This window comes from Rhinolophus sinicus, chromosome 2 (assembly GCF_057876585.1).
Source record: "Rhinolophus sinicus isolate RSI-liver-muscle chromosome 2, RSI-T2T, whole genome shotgun sequence".
In the NCBI taxonomy this organism is placed as follows: Eukaryota; Metazoa; Chordata; class Mammalia; order Chiroptera; family Rhinolophidae; genus Rhinolophus; species Rhinolophus sinicus.
In genome coordinates, this window is record NC_142502.1 from 64,342,143 (window position 1) to 64,363,254 (window position 21,112).

At 33.8% G+C, this 21,112-nt stretch overlaps 1 protein-coding gene across 6 annotated transcripts in view; it reads left to right on the top strand.

Moving 5' to 3' along the window:
• The window catches only part of SNX14 (sorting nexin 14), a 68,807-nt gene that overhangs the window by 13,472 nt on the left and 34,223 nt on the right, over positions 1–21,112 (top strand). For 4 of the 6 annotated variants that reach the window (XM_074333263.2, XM_074333265.2, XM_019743244.3 and 1 more), the window contains exons 2-8: positions 3,513–3,633; positions 5,018–5,094; positions 5,258–5,336; positions 9,765–9,808; positions 11,770–11,857; positions 16,134–16,218; positions 20,455–20,611. In XM_074333263.2, the coding sequence (XP_074189364.1) occupies positions 3,513–3,633; positions 5,018–5,094; positions 5,258–5,336; positions 9,765–9,808; positions 11,770–11,857; positions 16,134–16,218; positions 20,455–20,611 (651 nt within the window). The remainder of the gene's footprint in view (positions 1–3,512; positions 3,634–5,017; positions 5,095–5,257; positions 5,337–9,764; positions 9,809–11,769; positions 11,858–16,133; positions 16,219–20,454; positions 20,612–21,112) is intronic. The other 2 variants (XM_019743246.3, XM_074333264.2) reach the window with 1 other exon arrangement.

Consider the following 21,112-nt stretch of genomic DNA (forward strand, 5'->3'; position numbering starts at 1 on the left):
ATTGAAAGGGATCATAACGATTTAAGGGGTTTGTATTTCATTCTGCAGGCAGCATTAAGCCACGGCTGTTTTTTGAATGGGTGGTAACCATGTTTATATTTTAAGTGCTGAGTGAGAGCATTTAATAATAGATATGCAGTGGATGTTTCTCAAGTACAGAATTGTCTGGAGACCAGGCAATTTCATCTGGTTGGGTGGCTTAGCCTTTGTCTCACATATTTTGTACTTGCTGTGTCACTGTCTATAATTTGTAAGCACCTCTAACCATCCAGCTTCCCTCTTACTACTGTATTCCCCGGTTCTGAACTTCCAGGTTTTAACAGTTGCTTCTGTGACCCTTTCTATTCCATGATACAGTTGGAAAATTGTCCTTAGTCAGAGAACTGGGATGGATGTGGAATTTACTGGTGTGCTTCTCTTCTCTTAAACTTCTCTTGAAGTTTACAGTCCTATCCTGCCTGTGGTCCAATGCCTGGAAACAGTTGCTGCATATGTTTGGCCCAGTTTTTTAGTTGTTTCTGGTGGGAAGGCACCAGTTATTCTGTCAAGGAAGCAGAAGTCTCTTACTCCTTTGAAACATATGCTTTCTGCGTGTTTGATATCAATCTCTAGGTCACTTGTACTCATTTATAGAAGACTTTGGCTTCTGGGTTATAGACTTTCTCTCCTCTTATATACTCACTCATATTGCCATCATTCTAGGTGACTTCAGTGCTTGTGTGAGTAACCTGTTAAATACTCTCGTCTAGCTCAAGGTGACTCTTCTTCAGCCTTCCAATTAGATCACCATACGGTGGCCCTTTTTATCATCAAAAAGAGCTCTACCTCTGAAATCTTAAAAATTACATACCTCACTTGATGACCAGTGTCTACTTCTCCCTTTCAGTTAGTATCTGCTTCTTGACTTCTCAGCCTACGGACTCTTCTGTTCTCTTCTTTATTCATTGTCTCTCTTCTGCTGTTACTTTCCTATGCAATTTAGTCACTCTACTTTAGATTCCATGGACCATCAGTCCAACCTCTTAATTGCCAGTGTCTTTACCTCCTTTCCCTTTTATTCCACTCACCTGACAAAATCAAAATCTTAGATCAGTGATGTTGCTTGCCTTTTTAGTGTTTATATTCCTGGTTACTGAATACTGCTAGAGAAAACCCACACCTATAAATTGAACTCTTCAGCCTCAGTACTGCCCAGCAGTCCCCCTCTTTACTTTTCCCTAGCAGCTATTTCAGAACTTCCCCAGGCTTCCATAATTTCTGATCATGCCTCCTTCACCCTTTACGCTTAGCATCTCTTGTTTCACTTAACGGCCATCATATGTCTTTTAATTCTTGTTACTGAATCTACCGGCTTAACTGCATTCTCATTCATCTACTCTTTATCTTTGGTATTAGGGAAGAGGTATCGCTCCCTTTTATAACTATTTCTTCTGTTTAGGCTCTGAAACCCAACTACTCCTATTTCTCTAGGACATTACTCAATTATTTCTCTTCTCTCCTACCTCTTTTTCCCTTATCTCTTTCTCTCCTATCAACATTTAAATGTGATCAGGTTTTACTAAACACCTTCCCTCATTGTGCCCCTCCAGCTACCACCTTAGCTCTTTCCTTTAAAAAGAGAATTACCCACATTCACCAATTCCACTTCCTTACTTCCATCTCACTGTTCAATCCACTTCATAAGTGGATTTGCCATTCTACTAAAATTGCTTTTGCCAGTTCATCAGTACCTCTTGTTGCAAAAACTAACGAACAATTCTCAATCTGTCTCTTTTGTCAATTAATGATCATTAGCACCAATTCAAGGCAAACAGGAGTCCTCAATTTGGAGATGGGGTGAAAAAGGAAACTATTCAGTGCAAACAGCTCAATTGTGATACAGTACAGCTGTGAGAACAGCTTAATAGTGGTATAGCTCAACAATAAAGTCCTGTTCCCCTTCCCCAATTAAAAAAACAAAAAAAAAGAGAGAGACCATGGCTGTGGGACAGCACACCTGTGAGGTGGCCCTGGGGCAAGGCCACTTTAGTCTGTTCCACTCTGACGTTTGGTCTTTGGTGAAAGGGAAATTGCCCTGTCCGAGGCAGCAAGGAGCTGACTTATACAGACGGAAGTCCCTACCCCTTGTCGCCGTCCACATGCAGATCAGGACTCCAAATCCTCACAGTTTGACTGGTCCAAAGGGCACTGTCCTGATTGGTTAGAATGGAGCCGCTTTGATTGATTGGTGAAGATGCTGATGAGGATATAGCTGCAAAGCTCCAATTGGATGGGGAAAACCTCAGTCCATTGGTTGAAATACAATATAAGGGTTGTATTTTTATAAGGGTTGGCGCAGCAGTCAGGAGCACAGTGCAGGGAAGTAGTTTTAGTGCAGGAGGCAGGCAGCTCAGTGCAGGCTTCTCCCTGAAGTGTGGTTTGCTTGAGAGGCCCCTGTTTAGAAACAGCTGCTAGGCTCTGCTTTTGAATTTGAGCCCAGTTAGCCACTAGGAGCTCTTCTCGGTAGTTATCTTCTTTCTCAGGCTCCACACTTTATTTTACAAATATTTGATTCTGTTAACTACTTCATCCCTGTTGACATGTTTTCTTTCTTTTTTCATCTTGGCAGCCTTTATGACTTGACCTTTGGTTTTCTTCCCAACTCTTTTCTAATTACTAGATTTGTTTCTGGATTTCTCTTGCTTTGCTTATTTCTTAAATGTCTTATACTGTCTTCTTTCACTCTGCAACGTCTCCCTAGGTCATGTCATTTGTCCCCATGACTTCAGTGATCTTTATATGGATAACTCCCAAATCTTTCTCTGAAAAAAACTTTTCTGTCCTTTCAAATTTGGGCTGTGTATTCTGTCTGATGTGTTCCCATACCATGTGTGCTTTCTCTGTAATAATATAGAACACATGATCACACTGTATTGCATTTACTTACTTGTTATACCAGACAGCGTTTTCCATGAAATAAAGACCATGGCACCTATTATATCACCAGAACCTTGTACTGTGTAGCATAAAATAGGCACTCTGTAATTAAAAAAAAAAAAAAAAAAAGAATGAAAAATAGTCAGAATTTTGGTGGGGTATGAATACTACAATATCATTAGAAGGTACCTGGAAGAATGTAATAGAGGCTAAACATGACAACTTAGGTACCAAATTATGGAATAACGAGAATTTATACATTTTCATAGTTTATTTTTTAAGCTTTCCCTCCCATTTTATTTATTTTTTTAATTTATTTTAAATTAGTTGATAATACATTAGTTTCAGGTGTACAACAGTGTTAGACATTTATATACCTTATGAAATATACTTCCTTATATTTTAAGTGCAGTGTTCTTTTCATAGCATACACTGTGATTCTTGTAGTTAATAAATACATTACAGAAAATCATGATTGGACAAGTTGCTTTAGTCTGTTATAGTAGGTGCTTAATAAATGCTTGTTAAATCAATGAAGGGACAACTTAGTATTATACTTTTTTTGGTTCTAATAATTATTTTCATTTATTTCTAAGGTATCTTCATGTTTTAATGATCTTCTGGTCATTTGTTGCTGGAGTCGTCACATTCTACTGCTCATTAGGACCTGATTCTCTCTTACCAAATATATTCTTCACAATAAAATACAAACCCAAGGTAAAATTTATGTGTTCTTATTTTTAAAAGTCAGTCTGTATGACCCTGTGCTGTTTGATGTTATTATTGAAAGCATATTAAAGCAGTGATTATTTTAAAATATTCGTTTGCTATTTAATAATGGAAGACATCAGAACATTTTCAAAGTGAAATTTACATATGTGTATTTTTTTAAAGTCTACAGTTCTCCTAGGAGGAACTATAAAAAGAAAATACAAAATTCTCAGAAAGTTGGGATCCACAGTTTTAGAGTGTCCTCTAACTGCATATTAACTGTGAGGACAATAAATTAAAACAGAGGTTCCCAAAGTTGGTTGTACAGTAGAGTCACCTGGTCAATCTTTAAAAATAAAGATTCCTGGGAGATATATATATATATATATATATATATATATATATATATATATATACACAAAAAATATATATATACAGAAAATATATAAACAATATATATGAAATATATATATATATATATATATATATATATATATACATATATATACACACATACATAACATACATACGTACATACATATATATATATATATATAGAGAGAGAGAGAGAGAGAGAGAGAGAGACAGAGGGAGAGAGAAAAGATTCCTGGGCCCTACTACCAGATTTTGATGGAATAATTCTGGGCTAGAACATTGTAATCAGTCCTTGTTAAAAGCTTTCCAGGTGATTCTGAGGCACAGGCACAATTAGGGAACTCTGGATTAAATTAACCCTATTAATTTCCTAAATGTCTGTTTGTTCCATAGAAACAAACAGAGAAATAATTAGGCAGTTTGCTTAAGTAAAACAATACAGATGGTAGTGTATTCAGTCTGTGTTGGGTAGGCAATGTCCCTAATGTGTAGGTCAGGATTTAGTGGGATATCTTGAAGTCTTACTTGAGAATTCTTCAAGTTGATGCAATCCCTCATCTCAGATTTGGTGATATTTCTACTCAGAGGAAACACAGCTGAAAGTGGTGCTCTCTAACCCTACTAGTTATCATGTATCTTCTCCCTCATTGAATTCAAGGTTTTGGAGAAATAAAAATAGTTTTTTCATATACTTTTGCAGCAGAGTATTATTTGCAAATGTAGATGGAATTTCTTTTTTTTTTTTATAAGCGAATATAACAATTAACTTGAATTGTAAGATTGGAAATTTGGGTTAGGTATTGTAAAGCATTTCATCAGGTATTCTCTGTTGTCAGTTTAGTTTAGCAAGTAGTATGTATTACAAAGAATGGTGTTTCAGTGTTAAAGCAGACAATAATAAAAAAAAGTCCTCTGAATTGATAATATTGATTAACGAGCTTTTGATAAATTGATTCTCTTTTGTAAAGATGATGTATAAAGACAAATCTCCCCCCCTCCCATTTCCCTTTTTTAGCAGTTTGGACTTCAAGAATTATTTCCTCAAGGTCGTAGCTGTGCTGTTTGTGGTAAAGTGAAATGTAAACGACATAGGTAAGATAGACCTTTTATATTTGTTGATCTTTCTATTTGGTTGGTGCAAAAGTAATTGCGGTTTAAAAGGTTAAAAATAATTGCAAAAACCGCAATTACTTTTGCATCGACCTAATAATTACATTTTGGATTTCAAGCAATTTAATTGTGTGATTTTCTTTAGGCCTTCCTTGCTACTTGAAAACTACCAGCCATGGTTAGACCTGAAAATTTCTTCCAAGGTTGATGCATCTCTCTCAGAGGTAACTAATTAATATTGCCAAATATACTCAAGCAGAAAATATTAAATACCTATGGGAAATGTAATTATGAAGCATATTAATATATGCCACCTAATCAGTTCTTGGCTAAGTAGTAGATTATTATGAAATATGCGACTTGAATGTAAGCTAGAAATGTTTTTGGATCCCATGTGTAATTTAAATGGGCATTTTAGCCAAAGAAAGCACTGTTTTACCTGGTTATTGCTTAACTCTTATAAAAACATTTTTATGATAGGGTAGTAGAAATGACCACTTTGTAATTTTAAAAGGAGGTACCGGAGCTACAAGGAGCAAATGTATATCTTGCTGAATTATGACCCCAGTTTTGACATTAATTGAAGGGTAGAGCAGAGAATGGGGTACTTTTCATTGTTCTGCATTAGGTAGGAATAGAAGGCATCTTCTTTTATCTTTGTTCCAATCACATTTTATATGTACCTTTTTGGTAACTTACCATATTTTAGTTTATTTCTTTTAGAGACTTATCTTCTCAGTTGATCTGAGGAAACAGTCAAGTCCTTTAAGGCAGGCAGTGGGGTCTCATTTGTTCCCAGCACCAAATGCAGGGCCAGATACATTGTTGGTAGCTGATAGGTATGTATTGAATTAAACTGAATTCTAATTAGTTGAAGAATAGCATTAGACACCTGAATTCTGCCTAACTGTCCTTTTTCCCATTTGTATCCTTCTGTGGCCAAAAGTATGCTGCATAAGTACCAAACTATTGGCATTTTTCTTTTGCATTTTTTCTGTAACGTCTTTTTCATCTTCAAGCTTCCCTGATTTAAGACTGTGCTGTCCAATATGGTGGCTACTAATAAACATTTAAAAATGTGTTGAGATGTATTGTATATGTAAAATATATATGAGATTTTTGAGGACTTAGGAAGGAAAAGGAATGTAAAATATGCTGTTAAATATTTTATTGATTACATGTTGAAATGATAATATTTTGGATATATTAGGTTAAATAAAATATATCCTTAAATTAATTTCACCTGTTTTCTTTTTTTTAAATGTAGCTACTAGAAAATTGAGTCATGCTAAGTGAAATAAGTCAGGTAAAAAGTCGAGAATCATGATTTCACTCGTGGAATATAAACTGAAGGCAACAAATGACCAAGACAAAGAAAAGCTCATAGATACAGACAACAGTTTAGTGGTTACCAGAGGGTAAGGGGATGAAAAGGGATGTAGAAAAGGATAGAAGGGGTCAAATATATGGTGACAGAAGTCGAATTGACTTTGGGTGGTGAACACACAATGTAAAATGAAGATGATGTATTTTAGAATTGTCACTTGAAGCCTGTGTTATTAACCAATGTCACCCGCAATAAATTTAATTAAAAAAAGAAAAAAATTTAAAATTACATATGTGGCTCACATTATTATATTTCTGTTGGAGAGTGCTGATTTGAGGTCTGTTGAAGATAAGACCTCTAGCAAGAATATTATTTGTGTCTTTGACACTTCATTTATTTCTTTAAAAAAAATGAAACTTATGTAAAGCTCTTGGCCTAGTGTCTGGTACCTACTGGCTTTCAATAAATATTAGTTCCAAATTTGAAAACATTTTTTGAGATCTTGATATAGGCAGGAACTGGATGAGGCCCTAGAAATAAAAAGAGAAATAAGATACAGTCCTTTCTTCTAGGAACTTGAGTCTAGGAAGGGAGTTAGACATTTAACAGATAATTACAACATAATGTAATACAGGGAATAATGGCAGCAATGTATAAGGTGTGTTATTACTACAGAGGAAGAAGTGCATAACTGTTGAGAGGGGCAGTCAGGAAGGGAAAGGGTATTTCAGGGTTTGGAAGAGCTATTGAAAGGAAAAAAGAGGTTTTGAAACAAGGTGTAGTGTTCAGTAAGCTGGAGGGTAAAATGTGAAGGAGGATGTGGGCAATGAAGAGACAATTCTAGTAGCTAATTTTATTGATCACTTACTATATATTAGGCTCTGTGCTAATCATGGTACTTGAATTATTTCATGTAATCACACAACCTATGAAGTAGGTGCTATTATAGATGATTTAACCAAAACTGGGGTTTACAGAGTTTTAATCATTTTCTCAAGTTTCATAGCTGTTTGGTAGCAGAGCTCAGTCTAAAACTCAGGTCTCGCTTAGTTCTTAACCAGTTTTTATATGGCCCTTTAGAAATAAGATCGTCAAGACTTAAAGGGCCATAGTGAAGGAGTTTAACTGATCATGGAAGCCATTGGTTTTCAGATGTGGAAGTAGAGTTTTCATATGTGACTCACAGGATGCAGTGGGAGGTGAAAAGGAAGTAAATGGTCACAGTTGCTGGTATGCAGCTTTCTCCCACCCATTCAAAATCAGTGCAGCTCCACTTTTCTTACTTTGATACATTGTGGTTTCATATATAGAGGGTTTCGTGCAAGGGAGTGATGTGGTCAAATATATGTGCTTTAAATTACTTTGACAACTTTGTGGAGTATGGGGAGGGGAGCTGACTTGTAAGGAGGATGACTAGTTCAGAGGCTATTGCTACAGTATAAGGTTGAGAAGATGAGGACCTGAAAAGTGGGGCTGTAGAAAAGAGCTACTTAGGATGTAAAATAAGTGGGATTTGGTGATTGGTTTTACGGGATATGGGAAATAAAGTAAGACCAAATGTTTAGTGGTAAATTTTCTGGTCTCCTCTCTGTGTCCTATCCCTGTTTCTATCCCAGCTGATGTCACTAATGATTAGTATTTGTAGTAAAACATCCAAATCTTGTTGCCTTAATATGTAAAGAATCCATGGCCTTCATTACTGCTGTATATAGGTAAATAGGTATACGAGGTGAATGTTTAAATAAACAAAATTATTACAGTAAAAGACATATTACCATTTTTCCCCTCACAATACTCCCCCTCACTTTGAACACACTTATCCCATTGTTCTTGCCAGTTTCTGAAGCAGCTCCGGCAGTACTCTTTCATGAGTGTCTTTAGTTGTGTTTTCCTGGCTGCCTCAATATCCTGAATCGATTCAAAACGTTTACCTTTCATGGTTATTTTGATTTTGAGGAAGAGCCATAAGTCGAACGATGCCAGATTTGCCGTACTAGAAATGATGTGTGACATGTAGCCTTTCCATTGTGATCATAAAATACAGTGAATGCTGCTGCCAAGTGCCATCCAACGGAAAAGCAGGGATCTTTAGTATGGGAAGTGGCGCATTGAACCTTAATAGCAGCATGACAAGTTTCACCTTCTTCGGTACAGTCAGTGGGGTGTGAGCTACGTTTGAGAGAAGTTGTGTTTTAAAGTGTGCTGTAAATCATCCTCCATCATGACAGCGTTCTGAGTCACACATTGCTTCTGGTATATAACTATTTCTGTCAAATAAAAACATTCACTGGGTCTGTCATCATAAGACTTCTGTCTCTTCCCCAAAGTCAAACTAATTCAGGACATTGAGGCAGCCATGATAACGTAATTAAAGACACTCATGAAAGAGGACTTCAGAACTGCTTCAGAAAGTGGCAAGAATCATTTGAAATGAGGACGAGTATTTTGATGGGGATTAATGGCAATGTGTCTTTTAGTATAATAAATTTTTAAAACTTTAAACATTCACCATATTGTTTGATAACACCTGGTAAAGTCAGATGAGATACATTGTTTCATTCCTTCCCTGCTGCTTTTTAAAAGTTACTGCCATGGCTGCCAACTGCTTTAAAAAATTAATATATACTGCTACATCTATACTCAAGAAGTGGAAGATTTAACACCCAGGTTTTCTTTTGATTTGTTTTGCTACTTTTTCATATATAACTTATAAACTGATTTTAAATGTACAGCTGAAATTTTTACTAAGCGAACATATCTGTATAACCAGCACACAGATCAAGAAACAAAACATCAGCAGTCCAGAAGTTCCTCTCATGCTCCCTTCTAATCACTAGCCTCCATTGAAAGGAATCACTGATACCTAATTTTGACGCCTTTTAAAAGTCTTATCTACTTGTTTCTTTATACTATTCTGGCGATACTGACTTTCTGAAAGAGTTAAGAATACAAAAGACTAGCCTATTATTTTCCTTCTTTCCAAAGAACTTTCTTGGTTTAGTGAAGCTTCAGAGTCAGAAACAATTTAGTGGTTTTTTTTTAAGTTTTTTTTTTTTAATGCAACGCTTTAGAAATGTGTGTTTCATTCTAAATGGTAATTTTTCTTTTTTATGGAGTTTTATGGTTTTCAAAGTGTTTCTCTTATGTTCTCTTTGGTTATCACAACAACCATGTAAGGCTGACATGCATTTTGTCATGTCCATGATGTTAATAATTGGGCTAATAAAATTGGTTCTTGGTAGTATTATATATTACTTAGTAGTAGTTTATTTTCCCAGAATTAGTTAATTAATTTAATTTTTCTTTGAAAATAATTTTTATGCAGGTCCTTGAATTAGTGTTGGAAAACTTTGTTTATCCGTGGTACAGGTATGTTCTTTCTATAACACCTATTTCTTTCTTTTTTTTTTTTAAGATTTTATTGGGGAAGGGGAACAGGACTTTATAAGGGAAAAGTGTGTACTTCCAGGACTTTTTTCCATGTCAAGTTGTTGTCCTTTCAATCTTAGTTGTGGAGGGTGCCGTTCAGCTTCAGGTTGTTGTCCTTTCAGTCTTAGTTGTCGAGGGCGCAGCTTAGCTCCAGGTCCAGTTGCCGTTGCTAGTTTCAGGGGGGCGCAGCCCACCATCCCTTGCAGGAGTCGAACTGGCAACCTTGTGGTTGAGAGGACGCTCTCCAATCAACTGAGCCATTCGGGAGCTTAGTGGCAGCTCAGCTCAAGGTGCCATGTTCAATCTTAGTTGCAGGGGGCGCTGCCCACCATCCCTTTGTGGGACTCGAGGAATTGAACTGGCAACCTTGTGGTTGAGAGCCCACTGGCCCATGTGGGAATCGAACTGGCAGCCTTCGGAGTTAGGAGCATGGAGCTCTAACCACCTGAGCCACTGGGCCGGCCCCTAACACCTATTTCTTTAAGTGAATACCATTAAGTGAAGCATGCCAATGATGGGTTTTTAGTGTAGGCCAGTGTTTGTCAATTTTGCACTATGGACATTTTAGGCCAAGTAATTCTTTATTGTGAGGTACAGTGCATTATAGGATTTTTAGCAGCACCCTTGGCCTTTTCTCTCTCGGTGCTAGTATTACCTCCTCCTCCCCTAGTTGTGACCACCAAAAATATCTTTAGAGATTGCTAAATGTTACCTGGGAGGCATAATTGGTCCCAGTTAAGAATCATTGATGTAGCAATCAATTAACAGTCTAGTGAAAGCAAAGAGGTAAAAAACCTAGGCTGCTTTTTGAAAGAAAAGTAACTTGCAGAATTTTTTATCACTCTTAAATGTGATTTAATATTTTGTAAGTACTTTGTACATTTGAAATCATTGCACATTTAGAGGAAAAATTTATATTCAGATGTTTCATTAAATTGAAAGAATTTTAATAGTATTTTCCTGGAATATTCAGTTTTTTTTCAAAGTAACTTTGTTTTTGGTATCTGCTATGGATATACTAGAGCCCTCTACCTTGACTACAGAAAATACTCGTAGATCTGAAAAAATATATATAGTTTGAGAATCATAAATCCAAGTTGTATCATTTAATAAATAAATATTTCCTTACATAAGTATCAGGTATTTAGTTATGTATTTGAACACTTATACCTATATGACTTACAGATGTAATATTTAATGACAACTACCCTAATTTCATAGTGGGAAGCATGGTTGATAAAATTATATTCCTTACCAAGGGACTTAACAGTTAGCACCATCTTCAAGTTCAGGTTATCACCATTATACATACCTTTCTTTCTTGCTTTGATTAGGGAAGTGTCCTAATTCTTCTAGGGACCTCAAGACCTCAGGAAAATGAAAAGTAGCTCCTCAGAAGAAGGTTGTCAAAATTTCTGTTTAAAAACATTTGAATTTCAGTTTGTGTTTTTTCAAATATAACACTTTTTAAAAAACTTTTGGAATGAGTTTATATTATTAATCTATAAATATTTTAAATTAATTTAAAATTTTATATTTTAATTCTATTGCTTTTCCAAAATTATTCTTTGTTTTGTTTCATAGAAATTTCTTTGATGCTTAGAAAATGATCTTAGGATTGTGAAAATATGACTACGTACATGTGGATATCTACATGGAAATAAATATATACTACAGTTTAGTTAATAGTAATATGTCTTGGTACTAGAATTATGGGAGTTGTTTATTTTCTTCTATATACAGTTCTGTCTTCTATAATGTAATACATTATTTGTTAAGACACAAAAGAAAAATAACATAAGTAAATGGAAAAAAGAGGAAGCTCTAGACTTTCCTTGGTTTCTAGATGGTGAAACTGTATTATTTTTCTGAATCTAAATGCTTGCTTTTCTCAATTGAAGGGATGTAACAGATGATGAGTCCTTTGTTGATGAACTGAGGATTACATTACGTTTTTTTGCATCTGTTTTAATCCGAAGGATTCACAAGGTATATATTTATAATGAGAAATTGGGAATTTGAGATCTTGTAATTACTAAAGAGGGTTTTAAAAATCTTGTATTTACTTTATCCTGTATTGTGTTTGTTTTTTTCTTCGCTTTTCATTTTTTTTTAGATTAAAAGATGGATTACTTTTGATTCATTGAGCAGTTTCACTTTAATGCTTGGGTATCTTAGTTTGTGGCAGTTAGAAATAAAAAGACAACTATGAGGAAAACAGGCATATTCCAGTTCGATGAATTTACTGTGTAAATGGTAATGAATATAATCTATTTTTAAAATTTTTGGGCCATATTTTGTGTATGTTTGGGCCTTTGCCTATAGATATACTTAACTGTGTGTTGGCTATAGATACACATACTTTTCTACCATCTTGTCAATTCAGTAGAATTGAACATATTGTCATTAACTTGGTTTATAATATCTCTGCCATTAGTAAAGAAAATGAAGACATATCTTTTTTTCTTTTTTTTCCAAGTCAAGTTGTCCTTTCAATCTTAGTTGTGGAGGGTTCTACGTTCAGCTTCAAGTTGTTCTTTCAGTCTTAGTTGCGGAGGGCGCAGCTCAGCTCCAGGTCCAGTTGCCGTTGCTAGTTGCAGGGGGCACAGCCCACCATCCCTTGCCGGACCCAAGGAATTGAACTGGCAACCTTGTGGTTGAGAGCCCACTGGCCCATGTGGGAATCGAACCGGCAGCCTTCGGAGTTAGGAGCACGGAGCTCTAACTGCCTGAGCCACTGGGCTGGCCCAAGACATATCTTGTTAAATGTATCTATATACCTATTCAATAAATAAACAATATAGTCAACCACTGTAGAAAACAAATGCAAAAAATGACTAAGCAGTTCACAAAAGAAAAATATAAAATGGCCAATGAACACTTGAAACTATGTTGTCTCACATCAAATAAATAAAGGTTTTTGATAAGATGCTATTTTCTTGCCTATCAGATTGGGAAAGATAAAAAAAGAATGATAATATCTAGCAATGGTGATTGTGGGGAAATAGGCAAAGCAAGTATGAATCCAGATTGGTCTAACTCTTAACAATGTATGGCAGTTTGGTAATCTTTATTAAAAGACTTAAAAATGTTTGTACTCCCAAATTTAATTCCATTTTTTGATAATATATTTTAAAGAAATAATCAGAGTTTACGTAAAAATGTATGTTTGAAAATTCATTGCAGTATAATGAAAAACTGATGTTTATTTGATGGTACTGTAGGATTGTTGGTTAATTAAACGTAATACGTGGCCAACTATAAAATCCTATGCAGCCGTGTAAAGTCATTTTGTCTAATAGTACTTATTAACATGGGAAGTTATCTTATATACTCAAGTGGAAGAGGCTGGAAAAGAGTACATGTAGCATTTTTCCACTATGAAAACAAAGGTCACATTTTAAAGCTTGTTAATATGTATATTAAGGTCATATATATCCTTATCACTGTTTATTCTTATTATAGTGGTAAGTTGATGCTGATATTTTGGTTCTTTCCATGAATTTCTTTCTGTTCACCATTTGTTTTTTTTGCATTGAGCAGTTGTCATTTTTGTAAATAAAAAAAGTTGATAAACATTAATATTGTTTTAAAAAAGGTTCTGAGGCAATTATCTCAGTTGACAATTTAAATGGAATAAAAGATTTAGTAAGAAATATCAGTTGATGATAAACCATTTAAATTATAACAGTCAATAAAGTTAACTGATCAAAAAACTGACTCATTACAGTGAATTCATATATAAATATTAGTTAATAGAACAACTCTGCTATGTTTGGCTTTGAGATAGCCTAGTGATTTTAAAATCACAGGACTTCATACTTGGGAGTATGCTATATTTTTTTGGTAGCAGCTGTATTGAGATATATTTTATATGCCTTACAATTCACTTATTTAAGGTGTACAATTAAATGGTCTTTAGAATATTCCCTGAGTTATGCAACCATCACCACAATCAATTTTAGAACATTTTTATCATCCAAAAAGAGACCTCTTACTCTTTAGCCATAAACCACTGTTCCTCCATTCCCTTAGACTTAGCCAACCAAGTTTTCTGTCTCTATAGATTTATCTATTCTGGACATTTCATATAAATGGCCACATATAATATGTGGCCTTTGTGATTGGTTACTTTTATGTAGCATAATGTTTTCAAGGTTTATTAATGTTGTCATTGTGTAGCCCGTATCAGTACTTGGTTCTTTTTTATGTCTGAATAATATTACGTTGTAAAAATATGCCACTTTTTGTTTATTCATCAATCAGTTGATGGACCTTTGGATTGTTTCCACTTTTTGGCTGTTATGAATAATGTTAACATAGCATTTATGTACAATTTTTTTTTTTGGGGGGGAGATAGATGTTTTTATTTGTCTCGGGTATATACATAGGATTGTAATTGCCAGGCGAAATGGTAACTCTCTGTTTATCTTTTTGAGGAACTGCCAGACCGCTTTCCAAAGTGGCTGCACCATTTTACATTCCCACCAGCAGTGTACGAGGATTCTGATTTTTCCACATCTTTGCCAGAACTAGTTGTTATCTCACTTTTTGATTCTAACCATGGTAGTGGGTGTGAATCAGTATCTCATTGTGGTTGTAATTTGCATTTCCCTGATGACTAATGATGTTGAGCATCTTTTCACATGCTTATTGGCCATTTGTATATCTTTTATAGGAGAAATGTCTATTCAAATCCTTTGCCCACTTTTTAATTGGGTTGTTCATCTTTTTATTGTTGAGTTGTAAGTGTTCATTGTATATTCTGTATACAAGTAATTTATCAGCTATATGATTTGCAAATATTTTCTTCCATTTTCCGGATTGTTATGCTATCTATTCTTTCTTTTATTTTATCTGTAGCTATCCTGGGAGATACATGGGTCATTATCGTACCCATTTTATAGAAAGTATTAATAACTTTGTCAAAGTGTCAGGTAGTTAATAGGCAAAGGATTAGGCCTGGGTCATCTTATTTCTAGTGCAATGTTCTATCCTCATACAGTTACCTGAATAATGTAAATTGACTGTTTGGGAATAATGAAAACAAGGAAACATTTAAGGTCCACAGTTGTTTGTTTGTTTTTTTTAATCAAAGTTTAGTGACAAACACATGATTTTATCATTTTGATTCTGACCTAAAGTCTCTAAAATGGAACTTACATATGAACATTTTCATGAATGTTGTCAGATGACAAGATTTTTATAAAATGTTTGATAACTAAAACATGTTTATTTGATAAATATGAGAATAATTTATAATCACTGAGTACCAAGAGGCCAGGAGTAAATGAAGAGTAATGTTAGTTTGCAATAAGGCATACTACTGGCATAAATAACCCCTTATTGAATGTGCTTGATCTTATGTAGCCAAAAGATATCTGTAAATGGCTCTGGGTTTTATTAGTAAATCACTAAAAATTGGGGGTTTATGATCCATCATGCTTATTAGATTTGTCAGCCTGTGATTTTTTTCTTTAATATGAAATTTAAAAAGAATTGAAAAGTTAACACAAAGCTTAACACTACTGTGATGCAATTTCCTCATGCCTTTGATAAAGGAAAAATAGAATATGTTGAGTTTTGTGGTGGAAGATAAGCCTGTCAAAGTCCAATACACGTGATTTTTGGTGATTTATTTACAATTTATTTTTAGTTTATTTATCTTTTATGTGTGTATATATAAGCCCTCAACCCTCTCACTAACCTAACATTGTCACTACAATTTCCAGCCTTTAAGTTGAAAAATGTCTGTGGGGAATGATGAAACTTAATATTGCAAAATAGAGTGTTTTAGTATATCTTAAAACCAGGATTTATCTTGTAAACTGAATGAAAAAGTTCATTTTCAAGTAACCTTAGTAAACATAAATTTATAGTCTCAAAGGAATAAGTTACTTGAGACTATAAAGTAATAGTCTTTATAGCCTATCTTTTTCTTGAATGCATTTAAAACAAACACATTAAAGAAATGTCATGAATACAGATTATTTTGTGAGAAAAAAATTTAGTATATAGGGTATGCATATTAAGATATTTTCATTACTATGGTAGAAAAATTCTGTAGAGTTACAGTTAGTGTGATCCAAGAATATAAAGTGCTTTTAAATTATATTCTTGAAAGATTCCAAATAATAGCTCTAATTTTTAAGACTATATGTTCCAATATCTTAAATATATATAGTGTTCCTGCCGTGGTAATTTGTAATGACATTGTAGTGATAAATATTTTAAAAGTTTTTATTTTAATGTTGAATTTTTCTAGGTGGATATTCCATCTATTATAACCAAGAAACTATTAAAAGCAGCAATGAAGCATATAGAAGTGATAGTTAAAGCCAGTCAGAAAGGTAATACAGTTTTCTACTACAAAACTTGAGTGATTTTATTTTTATATACCAACTTTCACCTTAAATATCTAAGTCTGAATGTTGATACATTAACTGATATATTCACAAATTCTGTGAGAGTATTCTTTTAAACTGAAATCCTTTTCCATAGTTTGTTAACCATATCAGTGATTGTGAAAACTCAAGAATCTATGAAAATGAAAATACAGTTAGTTACTTTTAGATATACTGGTGATTATTCTTGTCTTTTTTTGAATGCTAGTCTATTGCCTTCACTATTTCCTCTGAGGTATATCTTAATCTCTTCCCCCTTTCTCCTTGATGATTTCAACAGTTTTTATCTGTCCTATATACTACATATGTATTGCCCATCCTATATACTGCTACTGTGTTAATTTCATGATTCTTAATATGTTATCTCCCTACTAAATAAAAATTAATGACTGCTATCTAGTCTAAACTACATTTAAGCCCTTTGCTATCTAGTCAAACATTTTGATCTACTCTTGTCTTTCACTGTGTATTGTGCTTTAGTCAGAATGACCTATTTTCAGTTTCTCGAGTGTGTCTTGGCCTTTATACTGTCATGACTTGCACATAGCATATGTTCAGCAAATTTTTTCCAATTGAACAAATGAAATCCTCAGTTGGGAATTTTCTTGCTCTTAGATCAAACTGAAATGTTCCTTTTTAACAAAATTACGTGTATACTCTCTACTTGGTTCTTTGCCAAACTGATTTTCCTTGTGTTTGCATTTGGTATTCTTTGTCGATGTTTTCCCAGTATGTTCTGCAGAATACTACTCTACGTAAAATGACCATATAGAAGAGGTTTCATGGTCATGTTTTCTGGTAATTACTACATATTGTATTCCCCTTCTGGAAATTCCCAGTAAGGACTAGCATACCAGAATCTCTGAGTAGTATTCAGCAAAGAATAGCTTTAATTTTGTTTGACCCAGCACATCCCAGACTCATTTGCATATGGAACCAGTTCTCCCTTCCTCATAATATCAATATAATCAGAGTACATTTGGGGAAATTGTGTTGTAGGCAGAGTTGAAATTAAATTACTAGTTTATTTGTTCTTTAGTATGATTAATTCCTCACATACAAGAAATATTTCAAATTATATATTTAAAATTCTTTTCTGTGTTCATCTTATAATGTTATAACAAGTAAATTGTTTTTCTTGAACATAGTTAAAAAGTGGAAGAGTTTGAATGTATGTAATTTGTTAAATAAAAAAGTTAACTTTGAAAATTATTACTGGCAAAATAACCCTGTTACTAGCAAAGACAGAAGATAGTAACTTTGTTGTCGCCATTTTGTTAAGGCTACTTTACTGTTAAAATATAGGAAAAATGTTTTTTTTTTCATTATTAATAGTAAATTTCATTTATTAGAGAAGTTTTAAGTTTACAGAAAAATTGAGTAGAAAGCATAGAGAGTTCCCATCTGCCCCCCACTTCCCCTATTACTAACATCTTGCCTTAGTTGGTACATTTGTTACAATTGTTATACCAATAACGGTATGTTATTATTAACTAAAGTCTACAGTTTTTCATTAGGGCTTACTCTTTTTATTGTACAATCTATGGGTTCTGACAAATGCATAATGCCATCTATCCACCATTACAATATACTGAATAGTTTCGCTGTCCTAAAAACCCCATTTTACCTATTCATTCCTCCCTCCTTTCTTTGTGAAACCCTGGCAACCTGTCTCTACAGTTTTGCCTTTTCTAGAATGTCATATAGTTGGCATCATATGGTAACCTTTTCAGACTGGCTTCTTTTTTAGAAATATGCATTTAAGGCTTCTCCGTATCTTTTCATGGCTTAATAGCTAATTTCTTTTTATTGCTCATGTTCCATTTTGTAAATGTACTACATTTTGTTTTTATACCTGTTGAAGGATATCTTGGTTGCTTCCAAATTTGGCAATTATGAATAAAGTTATAAACATTTGTGTGGGAAAGTATTTTTTTATGTAGTCTTTATTTTGTTCCAAAGACAAACACTTTGAACTCAGACTAGAGTAAATGGAGCCATCTTTTTATTTTTAGTTGGATTGATCAGTTAAATAAAATCTCCAATTATTTTGCCTCTCAGAATGATGATATATATATATATATATATATATATCACACACCAGTTTGACGAAATTCATTGTTGAGTCTTTGCAACATAGGGATTGTTAATTTGCTACTATTCATGTAAAAAAATGGTTCTCAATTAAAAAATCACAATTAAATGTTAGATTGGATCCATTAATAACATTGTAATGAATGAATTCCATATAATTAAAAGGCCAAAGAATGAGGAGGACTCTTATTTCATCCAAAGGTCCTGGTGTTCTAAATATTATGACAGTAAGTTAGATAAACTTGTAAAAATGATTTTCAGATTTTTTATTTCTTTACTGCATGAATTTATTTTCTAAATTCTTTGGTCACACAGTTGTGCATAACTCAGGATAGAAAGGTTCATCTCTTCATATTCATCCTACTCTCCTAGTGTTCTCTCCTTAATCTTCCTCTTGAGGATGGGGATTATGTAGAAGTTTTCTATGTAAGTACTCTATGGCCCTTAGAAATGTTAACTACATATGTATATTAGAAGCATTGGTTTAATTTAAATTTAATAATAATTGTTCAGAAAGACCTTAACCCAGTCTTTCATCTTGAAGATATCTCTTTATTGTGGATTCTGGGGACTTTTCCTTTTCTAGTCTGAAAACTGCTGACTAGTTAGGCAGTCAATACACTGGTGGTTAGTGGGGATTAATCCATTGTCTATTTTCCAGCATCTATATTTTGCTTATATTCCCAATTAAGGTTTCTTTCCTTCTATATTCTTTTTATCTTATGCCTGATTCCTTTATTTTCTTGTTACCTAGTTGTACAAAAATCTCTTACATCTGACAGATATTGAATAGATTCCAATCTAGTGACTTAATTTATATATTATATGTGAATGCTTAATCACGCCAGATATTGTAACTACTTGGACATTTTTCATGACAACTTTTCAGTGTTAATAACTATTTAATAACTACTTATGTGGAAACTGAGGCTCAAAAGGATTATATCGTTTGTTCAAAGTCATTAGTAATGAAGTAGAGTTGAGATTTAGCATAGCTTAGTCTTCTTATTTTAGATCCCTGTTCATGATACAAATTTTTAGAAGATCTGAACCCCAAAGCATTCTTGGAGAAAAATGCTGGGCAAATAATTGCATGATTATGAAACAAAATGTGTGTCTTGTAAAAACTAAGCCCTTCTTTGCAAATCCTGCTTTTGTACCTCAGGAGCAGATAGCCCTTCATTTACCTTCTTAGTACTCACACCATTAGAATGCATATGTTGGCTATTTTGGTAAATGTACTTGCATCCTCTTTCAATAAAAATAGATGTAAATAGTCAAAAAGAAAGGCTGTTGAATTAGGGGTAAGATTCTCTTCACAAACTCCATGATTTTAAAACTTGGCACAGAATGTAGGTAGGGGAAAGCATGACTTGTTTTTCTCCTAGTCTTTCGAGGTCTGTAAAAAGGAGTAGCAATACTGTTGTTACTTTTAATCTTTAAAATGTTAGTTTAGTGCTTGGTCTTTTAAGAAAACTTTCTCTTAATATAACTTATCATTGGCTAATACTTATTAAGTTATCTATCTGATCATGGAGTTCTACTCTATACCTCTTATGTCCTTATCCTTTGGGCAGAAGATACAGAATTTAACCAAGAAAGCCAGTTTCTATACTGTAATTGCTCTAAAAGGTTATCTGAATGATTTTGATGTGAAAGCAGAGACAATAAAGATTTCTAAGAAGGGTGTTTTTTTTTCTGTATTTGCAGAGGATGAACAAGATGTAATATTTGATAATAGAAGCTTTGTGTGTATGCTAGAAGATGTTTTCTGTAGCTTTTTCCACTTAAAAAAAATATTTGCTTTTGTTTAATATAACTTGTAAAGTAGTGACATGAGTTTAAATTCTTATTTGCCAAGGAGGAAGGGTCTTTTTATTTCAGAATTCAAAAACTTCCAACCAAGAGGAAAATTATTTTCTTTATATCCTTGGGAAAAATTTCCCAGTAGAATACATATTGGAAAGAAAGGAGGGCTAGGAAAGGAATGACTACATTCAATGATTTTCTGTTTATTAGTGGAAATGGCTGAAGTTATTTAATGTTGCTTAACTTCTTTCAGTGTTTGTTTTTTATCTCTATTTATAGTGGAAAATACAGAGTTTTTACAGCAAGCTGCTTTAGAAGAATATGGTCCAGAGCTTCATGTGGCTTTGAGGAGTCGAAGAGATGAATTACACTATTTAAGGAAACTTACTGAACTACTTTTTCCTTATGTTTTGCCTCCTAAAGCAACAGACTGCAGGTATAAATAGACTGGAAAATGTCATAGCAGCATTTGCATACCATGGCATACATATATTGCTATTCTTGATTATAATAGGAGTACACTAAAATTTGAGGTTAGCTTATCATGTGAATAATTTTTCATTTAAGAAATACAATTTACCAAGTCTTAAACTGCCATTTTAGGTGCTAAGTATTTGTGATGTATTGTGTTGCTTAGAATTTTTTCTTGGAAATTGATCCTTGGAAATCAGAGATAAATATGAATAAAATTAATTTTCTTATTTGAGATCATTATACTTTGTTATTTCCTTGGCAGTCCTGTTTTTAAAGACATGTACATTTTGACTCACTGGGAGAAACAATGTGAAAAAACTGTACAGACATGTGTGGGTTTTAAGGTATCCACCTGGGAAGAATAATTAGAGATCATTTGACCTATCCTCTCCGACAGGAGTATGTCTAGGTTATTCCATAAAGTGATGTCATTACTGTTACCCTAATAATCCTTAGAGGAGAA